Below are 21,961 nucleotides of genomic sequence, written 5' to 3'. Positions count from 1 at the left end.
ATATCCCATATGTCACTAGCTTATGGACTCTTGCCAATTACATGAAAGAAAACATAATTTATGTAAGAACTTACCTGATAAATTCATTTCTTTCATATTGGCAAGAGTCCATGAGGCCCACCCTTTTTATGGTGGTTATCATTTTTTGTATAAAGCACAATTATTTCCAAATTTCCTTTGTTGATGCTTTCTACTCCTTTCTTTATCACCCCACTGCTTGGCTATTCGTTAAACTGAATTGTGGGTGTGGTGAGGGGTGTATTTATAGGCATTTTGAGGTTTGGGAAACTTTGCCCCTCCTGGTAGGATTGCATATCCCATATGTCACTAGCTCATGGACTCTTGCCAATATGAAAGAAATGAATTTATCAGTTAAGTTCTTACATAAATTATGTTTTTTCCATACAGCTTATCATATTAACATTTATAGGGACATGAACCCCACAACTTTTATTTCATGATTCTGATAGAGAATACAATTTTAAAAAAAAGTTTTCAATTTACTTCTATTATAAAATATGCTTTGTTCTCTTGTTATTTTTTGTAGAAGAGATAGAGATCTAGATAGGTGGATAGGAAGCATGCACGTGTCTAGAGCCCTACATGACAGGAAATAGTGCTCTTGCTAATATATAGCATTCTTTCATAACTGCTGCCATATAGTGCTGAAGACACGTGCACACTCCTGATCTTACCTTTTTGCTTTTCAACAAAGGTTAACAAGTAAATTAATAAAAATTTTATAAAATAATTAAATTGGAAAAGTTGTTTATAATTACATGCTCTGTCTGAATCATGAAAGAAATTTTGGGTTTCATGTCCCTTTTAAAAAAAATCCCATAGGGAGTCATAAACATTGATAAAAAGGCTACACTTATGGGAGATTGTTTATATCCAGCAAGCCTCAACCAACATTTTTTTCTCATTTGAGATGCATTGCCTGATCATGTGACCACACCCCTTTAGTGAAGTAGGACTCATCCTAGCCTTTTAAGATTTGTACATCAATTACATGCCCCGGCATAAAAATACATTAACCAAGCATACAAACCTGCTGACATTGATTCTAAGAGCGTGCAAAAAACATCACACATTTATATGAAAAAGCATCTTAAAAAACTCAACACAAGTTAACCTTAGTTACAAACATTGCCTTCAGAGTGTCCACACCAAGCAGAGTTTTGTTACTGGTTCATGTGCTATTTGTAATGGCAGTGACAGAGAAGTGTAGGCAATCTGCAAATATAATCCTTTCATATGCCAGATTCAATCTTAGCCAAAGACCGGTACAATAACAATCCCTCTCCCCCCTCCTCCTATCATCAGGAGATTACCTTGATTGAAGATCTAGGCTAAAGGCAAAAAGGAGCTTTCTCTCTCCACAGCCGGGCACTATCCGTGTGCTTCACGGGTGGAGATCAGACTCAGCAGCTGAATCAGCTGTTCGCCCGGCGTCAGTTTGCCCCACGCTGATCGTAGATCCTGATGTGAGGTTCCAAAGACGTCACTTGTGACGTATAGACAAGGAGGGGAAATGTTCTGGTACCTGGCAAACTGCCAAAACCTGACCAGGTGGGTGCAGCGGTTCCAAAAAATGGTGATGAATGTAGAAGGTAGAAGATGAGGAGCGGCTGTAGTTTAAAAAGTAATCCTTTATTGAACAAAAAAGTTCAAATCTGGGAAGCATCCCACAATGATAGAAAGCGGTGCGCTGCCTTTCTATCATTGTGGGATGCTTCCCAGATTTTAACTTTTTTGTTCAATAAAGGATTACTTTTTAAACTACAGCCGCTCCTCATCTTCTACCTTCTATTTGTAATGGAACATACCCTTTTAGTGCCATATGGTTACAATAGTTATCATAGGTTGTTATCTGCCTCTGTATGCCAGCTATAAATGCTCTATCCCCAAACTCATCACCCCCTGCCTCTGTATGCCAGCACATGCTGTAAGTGTACCAGCATATTTGATTAAAGTAAAAGGATACTGAGATATTAACATATATTTATGCTCAAGCTGCTTTTGAGCCCTTATGTAGAAGGCTTGCACATGCAAGCCTGCTTCCTGCAATATAAGAAGAATCGGTCACCAGCCTGCTTGCTTCTTATGCTCTTTTCCACCTCTGAGATGGCGTATTGAAATCACCCCGAGCATGCTCGCTCAGGGAGATTGACAGGCCCTTACAAACTGAAACTCAAGTGTGTAAGGATACATCTGGGTAGTGGAAGTACAGGGTCTACTGCCCATTGAATGAAAAGCCATGCTGACAGGTTCTCAAGTTGAAAACCTTTTCTGCACAGCCTTTAGTACACAAGGTCCTTAGTTTCTCTCTATTACTTGTGTTTATGGTTTTGTACATAGATTGCTATTGGTTCTGCACTGTATGACTTAAAAATTATAAAAGACATGAAGGAAGTTTGAGGAGCTACATACACCAATTTATGAGCCAGATAAAACATTTACATATACATATATACAATTAAAACTTTAGTAGCCAGAAACTGGGCTATGAAGTTTTTAGGTGTTTATACATATTTACACATATAATCACATAAATACACATGTATACACATATACATATTTAGACATATCTATATACAATTGAGCCCTTTCCAGTCAAACACTTTGCTATTTACCATATCCCTTTTAACCCTTTTAAAACCTTTTTATTTATATTAAAGTGTGTATAATGTGTTTAATATTTAATTTTTGTGTTTTGTGCAAAAAATGTTTTAACCCTTACAGTTTACTTCCACTCTTAAATTGCGCTAAATATTCTAGCACAGTTTCAGCTTTTCACTCAAATGCAAACTATAACTTGTAATACCAGCATGAACGTGATATCCTTAGAGTGTATAAACTGCGCTCAAGTGATGTCGGGCATGCTAACTTGCGCTAAATATTAACACACTTTATCATTAACTTGTAATATCACAGTAGCATGAACAAAACTGGTTACCGTGTGCACTATCATTAACACGCCACATGTAATCTTGCCCTTTGAGATGTTGTGTCCCTTTAAATGTAAGTACATTTAAGTAAAATGTATTTTTACAGAATTGTTTTACATGATTAGAGGAAAAAAATACCATAAAAAAACACAGTATCAATTTTTTACACAATTTTTTTTTTAGCATGCTAATTACTTCAATTATAACAACATCTCACAGAGTTAAAATGGCATATGGTCATGTTTTTCATATTACATTTTGGGTTTTTATTCAAATATATTCATTGTCCCAAAGAAAGAAGGTTCGTTCAGACCAATTCTGGATTTCAAAGGAGTTAAACTTACTGTGCTAACCCAAAGGGTTTTTCACATAAAAGAAAATATTTTATATCTAACATTTCCCCCTATGTGAAGAACATTGTAATGTAAAATATTTACAGTACATACACAGTAAAACACATTTATAAAATATTAAAATGTCCTGATGTTAGCGCAGGTTGGCTTTCGCTCACATGCAAACATTTTACTTTCAACTTGTAATATGCGCACTAACCCGCCCACGTTTAAAGTTTACTTCTGTCGGTGTTTGCGCGAGAGAGAAATCACTAAATAGCATGAACAACATTGGGTGGGTGCATTCAACTTTTTGCAAACCTGTCCACAAAATTGTTTATTTTTTGTAATAAATTATAATATAATCCCTAACAGCAGTGCCCATTATACGCCAGTTCCTATTCTAAGTGCCTCACGTGGCTTTTAAAAAGATTTTGTTTTTTTTATTCCATAAGTTTTCAAGACATCACAGATCTCTTCTCAAGAGTACATTTCTTTTAAATGGTGCTATAGCCTAGAAGACAAGTTAGTACCTGCAGTGGTGTCCTGTAACCTGTACCATGTATATATGCATATGTAAATTGTATCAAAATTGTTTTGCAAAAATTGTATTTTATGGAAAAATTTAAATTACACAGAAAAAATCTATTTAAGGTGCCCAGTGGACATCATTTTTTTTTTATTGACCTTTTTTTTGGCATAGAAGAAAGTTTTCAATGACAACTTCAACAAGCTATTTATTCACAGAATTAAGACATTATTGTAAAATTACCACGCAAAAAAGTAAAGAAATCTATAAAAACATTTTATCCCAGTCCACAAAATTATGTAGCTTTCTAAACTGTAGAAAAAAATATAAAAACGTGTTCATTGGCATCCTCTAATTCAGCTAAGACCAGACATTTATATAGTTTTCATTATTTTTTATTATTTTAAGATCTTAAACTGCAGCTATGGCTAAAATTATGCAATGGGGTAACTCTCATTGATTATAGTAGATCTGACCAAATTCCCAACATTTATTTAAAGCAGACATTCCAAGGTATAAATCTAGGCCCATTTCATGCCACTATTTGGCTGCCAGATTAGATCAAACTTTGGGTTTCTCATTGAAATTATTTATACACAACTACTCCAGTCATAAGACAAATTGTTGTAAAAGTTTATCTGGAATCCCCTTTGTTCAGAAACTGCAGATATGCATAGCTTTGGCATTGGTTTTTCACAATTCTAAGGCCGCTAACTGCAGCTGCACACCACACTTCTCAAATTCACAGCAGTGAAGGGATTAATTAGTTATCTTGTAAGGTTAATATTTGCTGTAGTGTAGGGATTATCCTCCCAACTGACACCTCCCATACTCTGATCTATACCTAATACCACCCAAACAGCTCTATTTCCCTCCTCCCCCCCCCTACTAGTCACCGCCATTTTAGGTTTTGGCAGACGTCTGTATGCAGTATGCAGTTTAGGGCTTTTATTAATTTATTTATTTTTGAATATTTATTCTTTAATTTATGTAGTGTAGGGATTCCTCCTCACCTTCCTAATCCCCCCAAACATCCCTCTAATCCCCCTACCACTTTTCCCCACCATGTTTTTTTACTGGCAGCCCGTCTGCCAATAACAAATTATTTATTATGTAATTTTTTATTTATTAATTATATATATTTCTCTGTAGTGTAGGGAACCCCACACCCTGATCACCTCCAACTTCACTTTTTTCTGTAGTGTGGGTTCCCATCCCTCCCTCTCCCTTTCAAACCAATTTCATGCCCCTCTTTCCAACCTCCTGCACTATGGCACCCACCCACCTCTCTCCTTCCCTACCACCGTGTCACTGCCTTTTTCCATCTGGTTGCATTTCCTGCTATCTAAGCTGACAGCAGGGACTGCAACATGTGCCTATGTTCTGGATGTAGGTACTATATTAACACAGTATGCTAGACAAAGTACTGTGTGACATAGGAGCATATGTATCAAGCTCTGAATGGAGCTTGATGCCCCGTGTTTGTGGCAAGCCTGCAGGCTCGCCAGAAACACAAGTTATGAAGCAGCAGTCACAAAGACCGCTGCTCCATAACCTGTCCGCCTGCTCTGAGCAGGCTGACAGACATCGCCGGAAATCAACCCAATCGAGTACGATCGGGTTGATTGACACCCCCCTGCTGGCAGCCCATTGGCCGCGAGTCTGCAGGGGGCGGCGTTGCACCAGCAACTCTTGTGAGCTGCCGGTGCAATGCTGAATACGGCGAGCGTATTGGTCGCCGTATTCGGCGAAGTCTGGCGGACCTGATCCGCACTGTCGGATCAGGTCCGCCAGACTTTGATAACTTGGGGCCATAGTACCTACATCCATTTGGCGCAACAGGTTAAATAAAACATGGAGCTTTAAACAACTTTCCAGTTTACTATTATCTGATTTGCTTTGTTCTCTTGATATTCTTTCTTGAAAAGTACACCTTAGTTTCTCTACATATATGCCTTTTGTCGTTGGCTCACCCTATGTGTTCAGCTTGCTCCCAGTATTAAATTGCTGCTCTTTCAACAAACGATACTATAAGAATTAAGCAAATTTGATAATTGAAGTAAATTGGAAAGTTGTTTAAAATGTATGCTGAATCATGAAAGAATGGGTTTCATGTAATTTTAGAGTTACTTTTTTCTCATTTTTATTTTAAACATACTAATATTAAATATATAAACAATTGCTGGTCTAAAACATGTATTTTTATTACAATAATACATTAAGTACTACAATGAAGTCCAGTGACCAGAAAACATTTTATCTGCAATCTTGAGCATTTTTGCCACCACTACTGTAGTTTTTAATGTTAAAAATATTGTTCTAATCACAATTTTCCATATTTTTTTTATTATATTAACCCTATAAAATTAGCTTCTTAAGAAACAGTATAAGTATGTCCTTTCAAAAATGTATTCACCCTTAACTAGTGTTGCAATGGGAAAAGGTTGCTCAACTACATATTAGGTAGTTTATAGTGCCAAGTGTATACGCTGGACAAAATGAAACTATTTTATGAAGCTCAGGGAGCTGTCAATTGCTTATGCCAGATGCTATTTTTTGTGTGTAGAAAACTGTGTCATTTAAATACTTATTTATTGTCCTTTCTATGAAAATATTTACATACCATCTTAAATACCAAAAACATCAAATTGCAAAAATTCCAATGTGGAATATTTCAGAACAAGGTAGAGAACCACATGGTTTATCCATATAATTACATCTCGAGGCAGGGTGGACTCTTGTTTTTTGCAGACAAAACTGAAATGCCACGTTAGCAGGACATTATATCCAAAGCACATGTTAGGCTTAACAAGTGCTAACTGTTTTTTATGTTAAAGAATATCTGTGACCCCTAAGTGATTGTTGATTTTTAATACTCATATTTATGTTAAATAAACTGGAATGCCATAAAGAACCTGGGTTTTCTCCATTAATTGTTGCATATCTTAGAGCTTTTGAAGTTCTTTTCTGTGTGAGTACCATTGCTTGAAACATCCATTGAGATACTTTTGATGCAGTATCCCTCTAGGAAGTTTTATTTTCTCTTTTCTATTTGAGGCTTTTCCTGTTACTTTGGCAGATCTTCTGAAATTTCCCAGATTAGACTCTTTGCTGTTTGGTGTATTTGGTATTTAAATGTACAGTGTTAAAGATATAATTTCAGCATATAAAGTACTGATAGACTTTATGAGAAAAAATGTCATTCAGATTAGCTGTCCACTGCTTGCCACTATTTCTACAGCACCTGCTACCTCCATCCTCTCATCTCATGCTTGTCAGAGATGGAAGGCACTGAAAGGATTGTAAAAAACAGTTAATGACTAGTGTCTAAAGACAGCTGAGTAAGCAGCTATTGTTGTTTGGCCACAGAAGGCACATTTTTGACAGGAAAATATCAACATTCTGAACAGTACTAAATACAAAGGGAAATTCTGGAAAAAATAAGATTGTGGTGTAACTGTTTTGAATCCTGCTATTTAAACAATATTCAAACAATGAATTATCAACCTAACCATGTATAACAATAAATAGTCCTGGTCTCTTTCAAATACTGTATACGCTTTAGTAAAATGTAATGCTCCTAATACAGTGGGTATTGAAAATAATCACGTTTTGTTGCTTTGCATTTCCTGAATAAAGACAGACACAGTTTTTGTTTATCCAGTTGTAATTACTCAGTGCAACTTATAACATCCAAGTGAAAGATACAACACCAACATGTCAGGCAAAAATAGACAATTCAAAAACAGAATTACTAAGTTGGAAAAAGGATCACCCCTTTGTGTCAGTGTTTTTTGGACCACCTTTTGCTTTAATTACAGCCTTTAGTCTGTTAGGATATGTATCAACTAACTTTGCACATCTAGACTGTGCAATATTTGGCCACTCTTCTTTGCAGAACTGCTCCAGTTCTGTTACATTTGATGGTGACCGTTTGTGGGCTGCAGTCTTTAAGTCATGCCACAGATATTCAATGGGGGTTAAGTCTGGGCTCTGACTAGGCCATGCAAGGACATTCACCTTTTTCTCCTTCAACCACCGTGTGGTCATTTTTGCTGTGTGCTTTGGGCCATTGTCATGTTGGAAGGTAAACAACTTCCTGGCAGAGGGCAGCACATTTTCCTCAATAATTTGACGGTATTTTGCCCCATCCATTATTCCTTCTATCCTGACAAGTGATCCAGTGCCTGCTGCAGAGGAACACCCCCATAACAGGATATTACCACCTCCATACTTTACTGTAGGTATAGTGTTATTTGGATGATAAGTTCTATTGGATTGGTGTTGAGGCCAAATAATTAAATTTTAGTCTCATCTGACCATAACAACTTTTTCCATGTGGCCTCAGAATCTCCTAGGTGTGTTATGGCAAAGCTCAGTTGTGACGGCAAGTGCCTTTTTCCTTGCAACCATCCCATACAAGCCACATTTGTGGAGAATTTGTGATATTGTTGTCACATGCACACAATGACCACTCTTTGTCATAAATTCCTGCAACTGCTTCAGAGTTCCTCCTGCCTCTTTTATCCAGTTTGGAGCAACGTCCTGATCCAGAGAGGGTCTGTGTTGTACCAAATACCACTTTTTAATAATAGACTTCACTGTGCTTCAGGGTATTGATAAACCCTTTGATATTTTCTTGTATCCATCTCCTGACTTGTGCCTGTCCACAACATTATCCCGGAGATCTTTTGACAGTGCTTTGACACCCATAGTTGATTGTTTGCTTCCTTTGCACTACCAGGGACTGAGATGCTCCAGGAAAGCTCCTTTCATGCTGAGCTAATCAATATGTCCAGAGCTGATCACAGTTGAAGGTCAAATGGCTTTGTGTGTGTCGTTGACAAGGCGATTAGCTACACCTGATTGAGTTTACAAGTAATTTTAGGAGGGGGTGATCCTTTTTCCAACTCAGTGATTCTGTTTTTGAATTGTCTTTATTTTTGCCTGACATGTTGGAGTTATATCTTTCACTTGGATGTTATAAGTTGTACTGAGTAATTTCAACTGGCTGAACAAAAACTGTGTCTGTCTATATTTTAGGCTGCAAAGCAACAAAATGTGATTATTTTCAAGGGGGCAGATTTTGTCTCAATACCCACTGTATGTTTAGAAACTAAATATACTTGGCTGTTTTTATTATACCAGCATAAACTGACTTATTATAGCCATTCCTTGCTTATTCTCCTTGTTGGCTAACCTATTTTAATTATGAAATGTTAGATAATACACTGTCAAGAATAAATAAACAATAGTGCTGTGCTTTTTATTGAGTTGTTATTAATAGTTGCAGTCAATGTTTTGGATCTGAGGCATATGGAGGTGATGCAATATGCATATTATATAAACATTGCACAGCCTAAACCAGGGGTCAGCAACTTTTGCACCCCAGATGTTTTGGAACTACATTTCAGCAGCATGGTAAATAAAGTTCCAAAACATCTGGGGTGCCAAGATTGCTGACCCCTGGTCTAAACCATATTATATAATATAAAACCATAAATAATAATGGAAATCTTCTAGGTAGCTTTAGTGAAAACTGTTAAAACAAAAAAACAATTTTTGTTTTGGTGTGTGTGTGTGTGTGTGTATATATATATATATATATATATATCTCTTGCAAAGTGCAGGATGCACTCACTAGGATTTTGATTGTTACCCTTTATTGTAATGTTTCTGGGTGTTATCCCCTTTGTCAGAAATTCAAAAATAACAATAATTTATAATAATGGTTATTGTTATTTTTGAATGTCTGAAGAAGGGGGTAACACCCCAAAACGATCAAAACCCTAGTGAGTGCATCCTGTTCTTTGCAAGTTATATTTATATCATGGAAGCACCCTGGGCAGATGACTAAAGAAACCGTAAATGCTGGCCCTCTCCAAATATATATATATATATATATATATATATATATAAAAATGTATATATATGGTTTTACAGACAATGGGGTCTATTTAAGAGGCAGCGGATGCTACCTCCGACCCACTCCACTTCGGTTCCGGCTGAAGTGGAAGTTAAGAAGCAGCGATCCTAAGACTGCTGCTCCTTAACTCGTCCGCCACCTCTGAGATGTTCTAGGAGTGAGCTTATTGGAAAGCTGTACTATTTTTTTTTTTTTATTTGTCATTTTTTTTTTTTTTTTCAAAACAATTTTTATTTTATTGAGGTTTGTAAAGAATACATCCAAAGGATAAAAAGGAAACAAAAAATGTTACAGTTCACAATGACATCAGGTCAAACAAACAGACACTAAAGTCTATACTGGATACAAATCTAAATATTAAATGACAAATTAACAAATCATCAGGTAAAAAGTACAGTTAGGCTTACTGTGGATAATCTATTCATATGATACTGATAGACACAATAACTCAGCGAACACAAGAAAGTAGTTACAGACCATTGCCGGTATAATAGCTAAGATTCAATCTGCCAGATAGACATACTAAGTAAAATATCAACACATTCATATCAACTGTAAATGAAAGAACCATATTCGGCATGTATATTAGCACATATATATATGTTAGGAATCTCTTTAATTTATTTTTTGTGCGTTGAGCATATTATAGAATCCTCTTATAGGGCTGAAGGCCACTCTTGGGCCCAAAAACACTTATGCTGACTAAGAGAGGACTATTAAATTCTGAAATGGCCCCTTTTGGGCCTTTAATTATAGGAATGAACTTCTAATTAACATGGAGTGTATATGAAATTCTTAGCTAAGGCTACTTTATGTATACATGGAGGGACAATACTGGGATCTTAAACCCTCTTTAATGTAGGTGAGGCCATAGGTGGACCCTTTCATCTATATACATATATATTAAAAAGTACTCCTCCACTCCCCTCTAGTGGAGAAGCCCTGCAGCTGTATATCATATATATGCTAACTCTATTATATGTTAAGCTGCAGCAGTGAATACTATATGACGACCTGCATTTTCAGTGGATCTCAAAATATCTGTAGGACAGACTGAACATGGAAATATGCACTTCACAAACAGAAAACAAGCTAACACATGGCATTAACAAAAAATAAATCCTAAAACACGATAAATACAGAGAGAAACACAGGACCCCTCATCAAATCAGAAGTTATTTACTAGTACTAATGAACTAATGTCAGAGTCTCATAATGAGATCAAAGTGCAACAAGTCTTAGGGAACGATGACAGTTACATAACATGAACTTGCTGCATGTGAACATCCTAACCCACTCCAGATCTCCTATGAGGCTCAGCTAGTGTCATATAATTGTCCTTCTGGGGTGGGTGGCAGCTATACACGGACCAAATTGAAAAACTTATCACCCTCTGATGCATCTCAACTTGTAGCTACAGCTTGTCTGGGCGTGGAGGTGTTGGCAAAATTAAACGTGGAATCCAGGGCCTGCTAGCCGTAACAGCGGGTACAGGAGCGATCAGTTCTTGTAATGCAGCATGGTGCTGCTGAAAAGCGCTGCGTGACTTGTATCTGCCTCCCCACTCGCTGCAAAGGTGTCCAGCGTCGCAGCGAGATCTCCTCTCCAAGTCAGTCGCTTGACAGTTTAATAGATCAGGTAGGGAATCTAGATGAATATCCACGATAGATCTCTTTTTCCCACCTGGAGCAGGAGCCTCCAAAGTGCATCCGGACCGCAGTAGGCCCACCACAGGGGTCTCGTCTTCAGATATATGCGCTCCGTCCGTCCGGTGCTCAGGTACTGCAAGCACGTAGGGTAAATGTGACTCCTGATCCATTGGTATCGGTAGGGCCTCAGCAACGTACTCCGTATCAGATTTTGTCCCATAGGCATGCTGGATTGTGTTGAGTATCTCCTCCTCCATGCGAATGAGATGTGTTGTCAGTAGCTCTTCCAGCGCAAGTAGAATTTGCTTCTCCATGGTGGCTAAGTGAAAGTTATACAGCGTATATAGCTGTTAATCCTAGATACATAGGAATATGGGGAGGGCGAAATGAAGGCCTAGGTCACTAAAGGACCTCTGCTACGCACTTCATCAATTAAGGTGTTCCGGGCTGAAATATCTTTCTTAAAAGTAGTGTGATCAACTCAGTAAGTCCTGGATCTCCCTCTAATGTCGAGAAGTGCCCAAGATCACCAATCTTCTGAGTAATAAATAGCAGATTTATTTACTCTGTTGCTCAGCCATGAAAAAAAGCAGCCATCACTGCTGCCAGTTAGACACGCCCCCCCCCCCCGGAAAGCTGTACTATTTTATTAACATTGCTTTTGTTTTTTTTAAAGTGGTCATCTACTAAATAATTTATCATAAGATAATTTAATAAGGCATATTCACAATACATTGTAGGCAGATTGTCAAGCAAGAGAAATCTCTCCACTGCTTACATGAGTTAGACCTAGATTTAGTAAGTGTATGGAGATGTATCCTATTAAGTACATTAACTGCAGCATGAGTAATCTTTCAAGATAAAACTAAGGTAAAATAGGAATTTGTCATACAGATCTAGCCTCTTCAGTCTTTGTAACTGAAGCTCTGTGTGCATAGGACATTTAATAATTTTGTGTGATGACTATAGCCTCTATTTAACACAGGCCGGACAAACAGGGGTGAACATCTAAGCACCTGTCCAGCTGGCATTCCGGCTAAATGCTGCCCGTATTTTTTATTGCAAGCAATCCGAAATCGGCAATGCCAGTCCCCTGCTCACACACACCGAATAGCGCATGAGCAGGGGCTGTCTGTCATCCCAGTCGGAAAAGTCTGGGGGATTGAAGAAAGCCACTTTACAGTTGGCATAAAGGGTTCAAAGAAACAGCTTCTTAAATCTTGGCTATAGGCTCACTCATGCGAGAAGACACTCATAAGCTGCTTTCACAGCTTCTTAAATGTGTCCCCTTTAACCTCAGTAACTGTTTCCTGTCACTTTATGTAAAAATATTAAATTATACAGATCTTCCAAAGTATAACTATGCACAGTATATGTCACCTTTTAATGCAACTTTAAATTACTCTTGCCATTTCTCTTATAAGGCAAAATATATTCAGCTAATTTGGCAATTGTCAAATAGTGTGTATGAGCATCCTAGTTAGTCCCAGAAAAATAGGAAAAAGGTTTGCAAAACTATCAAGATATGCTAAAATGTTGAATTTAGTTCCACAATTTACATCCATTTCAAGTTTATCATGTGTAAAACCTTTTATCGTCTATATTTTTTCTATATATGTATTATATAATTAGGTCATTGCTTTTAAATAGTCAGGAGTGTCAATAACTTTAAAATAACAATGAACAGGGATGATGTAACCGAAAAATATAAGCAGTGGCGGACCTAACAAAGGGCCCTGGTGCAAGAAATTTTTTTGGGGCCCCCCCTCAAGATATCCTGTATTTGCATGAAAGCATATCACCAGTTTTGAGATATGCAGTTGTACTGAATATATACACCACACTGTGCCCTAAAAAATTATAAATATATATTTATAGATCTATATAAATATATTTATGTATACATATAATAATGCCAAACAGACAAGCACTCCAGATTCTAATTGTAAATTCACCTGGGGTGCAACAGAAAAATTGCACAATAATAAGTGCACTAACCTGGACTTTTAAATCAGTTTTACTCCTTAACTGTTAACGTTTTCTGGGAGTTTAACCCCTTCCTCAGACATACAAAACAAAAACAATGACTTACCCTGACACCAAACACCCTATATACAGGATACCGGCATCACACACGCTCTCCCGAGTATTGCGCCACCCCTTGATGACGTCACCATCTCGGGCAACGCAGGATTTTGGTCCTGTAAAGAAAACATGAGTGAAAAGAATACATACGATTATATTACAAAGAATACACATAATCTATCAGCCTAGCACATTGTAGATTAAAGTATATTATATACATAACACAATATCCCAATTGAACTCAACGAAATCAGCCTCATGTAGTCATGATAACCATAGTATACAAACACGCTTTTTTCTCTTTGCATTGGATTGCCTGTACTACCATAAGGAGCACCCTTACATTAATTAAAGTTGTGGGACTGTGCTTATCCCTTCTGGGACTATATATATATATATATATATATATATATACATCTATATATACAATACAGGTATACCTCACTTTACAGCGCTTCACTTTACAGCGCTTCGCTAATACAGCGCTTTGTGGAGCTTAAGTTCAACCTTCAAGGATTTTGAAACGGTTCTGTAATCTTCAGGAGTTTGTGAGGAAAGTGACTGGCACCATTTTGTTATGCTTAGTTCACTCTGTTTACAGCATTACAGTGCAATCTGTGTCTTATTGTTATAGTCTGGCAGATTTTACTACAGTAATTGTCACTATTTTACAGGTACAGTATTTATTGAATACTGTGCTGTGCTAGTGTTAAACTAAACGTAGCACTATTGCACCCCTAATATATGTTAGTTCAAGCATGTTTTCAAGTCTTTAAACACACTGGCAAGTGAAAAGAAAGCTAAAACTGCCTTGTTTCACTTTAAGGCGGTTTTCACTTTACAGCGGGGCTCCGGTCCCTAACCCGCTATATGAGCGGGGTATACCTGTATATGGTAAATGGTAAAAAAAAAAAAATTATTAAACAAACTGCTTAAGCTGCTTTACTGTCAGAGAGGGCTGCAATATCTGCTAGACGGTGCTTTGCAGCACTCTTTAACAAGAAATGTACTTAAAGGGACACTGAACCCAAATTTTTTCTTTCGCATTTTTGCATGCAATTTTATACAACTTTCTAATTTACTCCTAATATCAATTTTTCTTCATTCTCTTGCTTTCTTTATTTGAAAAAGAAGGCATCTAAATAATTTGATAATAGGAGTAAATTAGAAAGTTGCTTATAATTGCATGCTCTATCTGAATCATGATAGAAAAAAATTGGGTTCAGTGTCCCTTTAAACAGCTTTTCACAAAACTAAACTAACAACTTGAAACATGAAACTTATGGCTCACTCACAGCCTAGATAACATATGATGGCATTCCATATTGGCTTCCCTTCTGTCTCCCTCTTACTTGGATGCCTCTCTGCAACAAAGATGCCCCTCCCCCACATCACTGCATGGACAGAGAGACCTCGACAGCAGGCACAGTTAAGTCACTGAAGGAAATGGAACTCAGACCTCAGCACAGTGTCACTGCCTCTGCGCTCTGTGTTTGATATCCTCTACTCTGCACCACTGCTCCTCACACAAATCCAACACCCAGGCTGACAATTTAAAATAAATACATGCATTACGTGCAGCCTACATTAGCCTCTCCAGCCAAATCTTCATGTAAAAAAAAAAAACCCAGACATACACCGCAGCTTGCTGATGCGCTGCTTTTTGGGCCCCCCTTACAGCTCGGGCCCCGGTACCACTACACATGCTGCACCTGTAGTTGTTCCGCCACTGAATATAAGAGAGACAGGGTCAGACATTACAGAGCTTTAAAGGGACCTCAAATTGCTAAAAAAAAATGCACTGTTAGTGCATTGTATTATTGCTCTCTTGCTTGCACTACTGAATCTAGCTGAACACATGAGAAAAGCCAATGATGAGGCATATGTGCATACAGTAGCCAAGTGCATTGCTGCTCATGAGCTTACATAGGTATTCATTTAATCAAGGATTGTATCAAGGATACAAAGATAACAAAGTAAATATAAAAACAAAAGTACATTGAAAAACCGTCTTAAATTGTATGCATAATCTGAACCATGAAAGTTAAAATGGATAGTTAAAGGGACACTGAACCCACATTTTTTCTTTTGTGATTCAGATAGAGCATGCAATTTTAAGCAACTTTATAATTTACTCCTATTATCAAATGTTCTTCATTCTCTTGCTATCTTTATTTGAAATGCAAGAATGTAAGTTGTTCTTGCTGATTGGTGGATAAATTCATCCACCAATAAAAAAAGTGCTCTCCTGAGTACTGAAGCAAAAAAAAGCTTAGATGCCTTCTTTTTCAAATAAACATAGCTAGAGAATGAAGAAAAATTGTAAATTAGAAAGTTGCTTAAAATTGCATGCTCTATCTGAATCACAAAAGAAAAAAATTGGGTTCAGTGTCCCTTTAAGTCAAAAGTAAACATTTATCATTTAGATAAATTAGAAAAAAAAAACTTATTTATGTCTATTATCTAATTTGCTTTATTTGTGTGGTATTCTTTGTTGACAAAGTTCCCTAGGTAGTCTGAGGAGCAGCAATTTACTACTAGGAGCTAGCTGCTGATTGGTGAGTGCAGATTTATGCCTCTTGTAATTGGCTCACCCTGTGTATTCAGCCAGCTCCTGGTAGGGCTTTGGTTCTCATTCAACCTGTGTAAGCTTACCTGTGTAAGCCTATGTCCACACTTTTGTCTTTTTTTAACTTTTGTATTCCCCCTGTATATACAATTTCACATCTTTATAGATATTGATTCAATGTTGATATATAACTTTATGTCAGTATATGCTCTATGTAAAGCTTTATATTTCCCCTGTCTGTTCTCCTACACGGGACACTGTCTGCCTGTTACCTAAGTCCCCCTCATGATTTTTACGACACCTCCTCCTCTCCCTGCACTGTCTTCTTAGCTATTCTGTGTTTTAAGATATAATCTGTAAATTCCATTGAATTGGTCAGTATTGCTTCAGACTTGATAAAGGAAGGAACTCTTCCGAAAGCTTGTCATCTTATAAATGTATAGTTAGTCCAATAAAAAAAAGTATCATTGCTCAATGCAGTACTCTTGTTATTTTGATATCTAAATCTCTGGACTAACACGGCTACTCCAATCAACGTATATATATATATATGTATGTGTGTGTGTGTGTGTATATATATATATATATATATATATATATATATATATATCATAGTTAAAGAGACAGGATAAAACAGCATGAATAGCAATGTGATATGAGATTGATAGTTCAATATTTAAAATACAATAATTTTCTGATATAAAATATTAATTAATAACTAGGAATTATAAAGTACATGAAGCATAAATAACCTACATATATAAAGAGAAACATTATGGCTATAAAATAAATTGTGTATACAGAAAGTGAATAATTATGAACCTTTTACTAATTTTAAATAACATTAATCATTTTTATTTTGCAATACCCTAATAAACTACAAGGAATGCAGGAAATGCATTTATAACCCTCTAGATATTTTATTATGACCAATGATCAATAGGTAAAGTAACATTCTTTTTCTGTGGTATGTTTTAAACGTTTTAGATCATTTAGCCTCTATAGACCAAAAGGTTGATATTGTAATACAACACATGAATGATACTTGCTACTAGAACATTATGTTTGTGAAATTATCACTATAATAATTCTAATCTTTGTTTATTATATAATGTTTTTCAGAGGGGCTGCTGAACAATGCCAGGGATACAAGTGTCATGGATACTCTACCACTGAATGGTAACCATGGCAACAGCTATAGCATTGCCAGTGGTGAATACCTAAGTGACTGTGTACAAATAATTGACCGTGGCTTTAACCATAATGAGACTGCCTTAGAGAAGAAGATTTTGAAGGAACTCACTTCAAATTATATACCTTCTTACATGAACAGTCATGATCGCTCATGTGAGCAGAATAGAAATCTGATGAACAAACTGGTAAATAACATAAATAATGTGAATGAGGATGACGCAATTGTTCTTGATGATGCCACCTCCTTTAGTCATGATGAGAGTCTGGGCTTAGAACTTATACATGAGGAGTCTAATGCCCCCTTGCTGCCAACACGAGTATACTCAACAGAGAACCACCAGCCTCACCATTTCACTAGGAGACGGATTCCACAGGATAACAGTGAGAGTTTTTTCCCACTGCTAACCAATGAGCACACTGAAGAAATACAATCACCCAACAGGGATTCTCTGTACACTAGTATGCCTACATTAGCTGGCATGTCTGCCTCAGAGGGTGTAACCACTAGCACCCAGACTGAGCCTCCGCCAGCCAAAAATTGTGATACAGATGATGTTTACTACAAAAGCATGCCAAACTTGGGCACCAGAAACCATATACATCAACTTCACACTTACTATCAATTAGGTCGGGGCAGCAGTGATGGATTCATAGTACCCCCAAACAAAGATGTAACTCCCCCTGAGGAAAATTCCAAAGGACCTGCTCACCTGGTTACTAGCCTATAGAAGACAAAAGCAAAAAAATATGGGATTCAAGATAATAAACATTTAAATCTGGTTTACTTTTCTGATTTAATATAAGCAGTGGTAATATTGTTCGTGCTCCTAAATCTTCATGCTGTTCTAAAGACTTAAAGACTTTTTTTAATTGGGATTTTTAGTCCTGCTTGAGGGAGAATATATTCATTTAATGCTCCCCCTTCTTGTTCCTTGGCCCATAATGACTTCATTATGTTAATGAAAGGAATAAGAAAGTTATTGGCACTCTTTGTGGCCTTCTTTAATTATGCTGTTAAACCTACCCTGATGCTCTGTTTCTAAACTACAAGGACATTATTTAACGGCTAATATGCTTTTAAAGAATCTAGTAGTTGTGATGCATAAGGATCAGAGTGCTGCAATGTCACAGAACTGTTTACTATGAATATGTATCCCATTGTGGCTTTTGGTCACTTATTTTAAACACAGTGTGCTTATCTGTGGAAATTTTAGAAAAACAAACCAACAAAAAAAAAATCTAATAAAATGAAGGGAATATTTTAGAATCATATGCTAAACGCATATATTTATGTTTTGCTGTATTAACTGACTATACAAAAACAACACACTAATGACAGATGAAAAAGAGAAGTTTTATGTACTGTACAGATACTAGAATTGCACATATAGTATGCTTTTTGTTCCTCTGAAATTTGCGTCCCTGTTAATGTAGTGGATAAAAATACAAACTTTTTTTCTGTTGTGCTTGTCTTACAAATTTTGTCTACCAAGAAAGAACAATTTGTCTATAAATTTTCCAGGGCAAATAATACCTATTTAATAATATATACATTTTTCAATGAGACAGCTTGAAAAAAAATAAAAATCAAACGTAGTAATTTGATTTTAGTTTGTGTTAATATATTATTTTTTAACTGTTCAACAATTCGATACACTTGTGAAAAAGATTTTTTTTTTCAAACGTGCACAGATAATAAATTAAGTTTTGTATTTTAAAATCCCTTAACAGGTGCATCATCCCCTCAAAAATGGAATGTTTTGCAGGTAGTCATTGTATACTGCAGAATTTCAAAATGTGGTGACAATCTCATTCAAATTATTGGTGTTTATGTATGTTTTGGCCCAGACACTATGCATAGCAGTGACTGATTTTTTTTAGTCAAAAAGGCAGGAAAACCTAAATGATAATAACAATAATAAAAACAATTGTAACAACTATTTTGGAGAGAATTACACATTTTTTTTGTTTATCTGTCCATTACTTTCTTATACTAGATATATTTATTTTGAAATATTTTCAAGTAACATAGCCTTCTAAGGGGTTTATTAGCAGCACAGACAATACTTTATTCATTTTATAATTTATGGTTTATTTTGTATGATCTCAAACTTGAATGACCTCATTACTAATATTTGTTGTAAACGTGAAACTTGTTTGCCAACCAATAAACAAACAAAAAAAAATATTTAGAATATATGTATGTATAATTGTATTTATAGCATAACAGATGCTATTTGAGCACAGATCCTTTTTTCGACAGACACCCTATAAAAGCTGTGTAACTATTTTCAACAGTCTACTTGTTGAAGTAAATACTGTACAACTATTAAATAAATATGTTTCCTTTTAGATTGTAAGAATTCAGGGACTGCCAGAAGATCTTTTTGAAAATAAGACAATTTGCATACAAATTATAAATAGTTCACTTACACAATTGTTTTCATACAATCCATGTTATTTTGTGTGACTTACATGTTTATTTTGATGACATTTTTGCAATGAAACAATCCAAATTTTATCAACTATGTTATGTGTCCAGTAATTTCATTTTTTAAGCCTGTTAATTTAAATCAATAATGGCAGACTGAGCATGGCCAACACATAACACGTGCATACTATAAATTACTAAGGTCTAGATTACTAGTGGAGTGCAAAATTATAACCAAAAATGGGCTAGCTCCTAAATTACATTCCTGCAAATAAGATACCAACAGCTAGATCACAAGTTTTTGTCGGTAATGGTGTGCGTGACTAACGCACAGTTTTCCCTCACCGCTCACCTAAATTAACGCTGGTATTACGTTTTTTTTTAAACCCAGCATGAGCCGCAAAAAAGTGAGCGTAGAGCAGAATTTAGCTCCACATCTCACCTCAATACCAGCGCTGCTTACGGTAGCGGTAAACTAGCTAAACGTGCTTGTGCAATATTTCCCCATAGGAATCAATGGGGCAGAGCCGGCTGAAAAAAAAACCTAACACCTGCAAAACAGCAGCGTTCAGCTCCTAACGCAGCCCCATTGATTTCTATGGGGAAACACATTTATGTCTACACCTAACACCCTAACATGAACCCCGAGTCTAAACACCCCTAATCTTACACTTATTAACCCCTAATCTGCCGCCCCCGACATCGCCGCCCCCTGCATTTTATTATTAACCCCTAATCTGCCGCTCCGGACACCGCCGCCACCTACATTATCCCTATGAACCCCTAATCTGCTGCCCCCAACATTGCCGACACCTACATTATATTTATTAACCCCCTACTCTGCTGCCCCAATGTCGCCGCCACCTAACTACACTTATTAACCCCTAATCTGCCGTCGCCAACGTCGCCGCCACTATAATAAAGTTATTAACCCCTAAATCTAAGTCTAACCCTAACACCCCCCTAACTTAAATATAATTAAAATAAATCTAAATAAAATTACTATTATTAACTAAATTATTCCTATTTAAAATGAAATACTTACCTATAAAATAAACCCTAAAATAGCTACAATATAACTAATAGTTCCATTGTAGCTATTTTAGGATTTATTTTTATTTTACAGGCAAGTTTGTATTTATTTTAACTAGGTACACTAGTTATTAAATAGTTGTTAACTATTTAATAACTTCCTAGTTAAAATAATTACAAATTTACCTGTAAAATAAAACCTAACCTAAGTTACAATTACACCTAACACTACACTATAATTAAATTAATTACCTAAACTAACTACAATTAATTACAATTAAATTAAATAAACTAAAGTACAAAAAAACCCACTAAATTACAGAAAATAATAAAATAATTAAAAAAATTTAAACTAATTACACCTAATCTAATCCCCCTAATAAAATAAAAAAGCCCCCCAAAATAATAAAAATCCCTACCCTATACTAAATTACAAATAGCCCCTAAAAGGGCCTTTTGCGGGGCGTTGCCCCAAAGTAATCAGCTCTATTACCTGTAAAAAAAAATACAATACCCCCCCAACATTACAACCCACCACCCACACACCCAACCCTACTCTAAAACCCACCCAATCCCCCCTTAATAAAACCTAACACTAACCCCTTGAAGATCACCCTACCTTGAGACATCTTTACCCAACCGGGCAGAAGTCTTCATCCAATCCGGGTAGAAGAGGACCTCCAGACTGGCAGAAGTCTTCATCCAGGCAGCATCTTCTATCTTCATCCATCCAGAGTGGAGCGGGTTCATCTTCAAGCCATCCAATGCGGTAATGACGGTACCTTTAAGTGATGTCATCCAAGATGGCAACAACTAGATAAACTAGTTGTAACTGAGAGTACAACAAAGTTTAAAGAGAGAGTAATTCCACTTGTATGTAGTGAAGATTTAACTCTACTTACTTCATAAAGTGTCTAAATGTTAAAAATTTTCCATATCATTCATACATTAAAGTTTTATTAGGATCAACTAGGAACACACAGTCATACAGTAGCAAAGGTTGTGAATTAAAACCACTTAAACTCTGTGGATTGCATAATAGCCATTAAATATCTGTATCAACTATTAAGTAATCCTCAGTCCGTTGTAAATTCAGATTAACTAAGCCCTTACAATCCGAGGGCTGTATTCATTTTTATCATATTATCATAAAGGACTAGAGGATACAAGTTAAACCACTTTATCAACTTATTTTCCACAAAAGTAAGCAAAATTTAAAAGAACAACAGGAGAGACAAAGCTGCCCCTGTCGGACCCCTGACG

At 36.4% G+C, this 21,961-nt stretch overlaps 1 protein-coding gene across 1 annotated transcript in view; it reads left to right on the top strand.

Annotated features, from left to right (window-relative positions):
* Window positions 1-19,175, top strand: part of ADGRL3 (adhesion G protein-coupled receptor L3) — a 1,741,359-nt gene extending 1,722,184 nt beyond the window's left edge. Inside the window, exon 25 of the mRNA XM_053703187.1 lies at window positions 17,164-19,175. Within this exon, the coding sequence (XP_053559162.1) occupies window positions 17,164-17,963 (800 nt within the window). The 3' untranslated portion in view covers window positions 17,964-19,175. The remainder of the gene's footprint in view (window positions 1-17,163) is intronic.
* The last annotated feature ends 2,786 nt before the right edge of the window (window positions 19,176-21,961 follow it).

This window comes from Bombina bombina, chromosome 2 (genome assembly GCF_027579735.1).
Source record: "Bombina bombina isolate aBomBom1 chromosome 2, aBomBom1.pri, whole genome shotgun sequence".
In the NCBI taxonomy this organism is placed as follows: Eukaryota; Metazoa; Chordata; class Amphibia; order Anura; family Bombinatoridae; genus Bombina; species Bombina bombina.
This window is presented reverse-complemented; position numbering and strand designations above follow the sequence as displayed.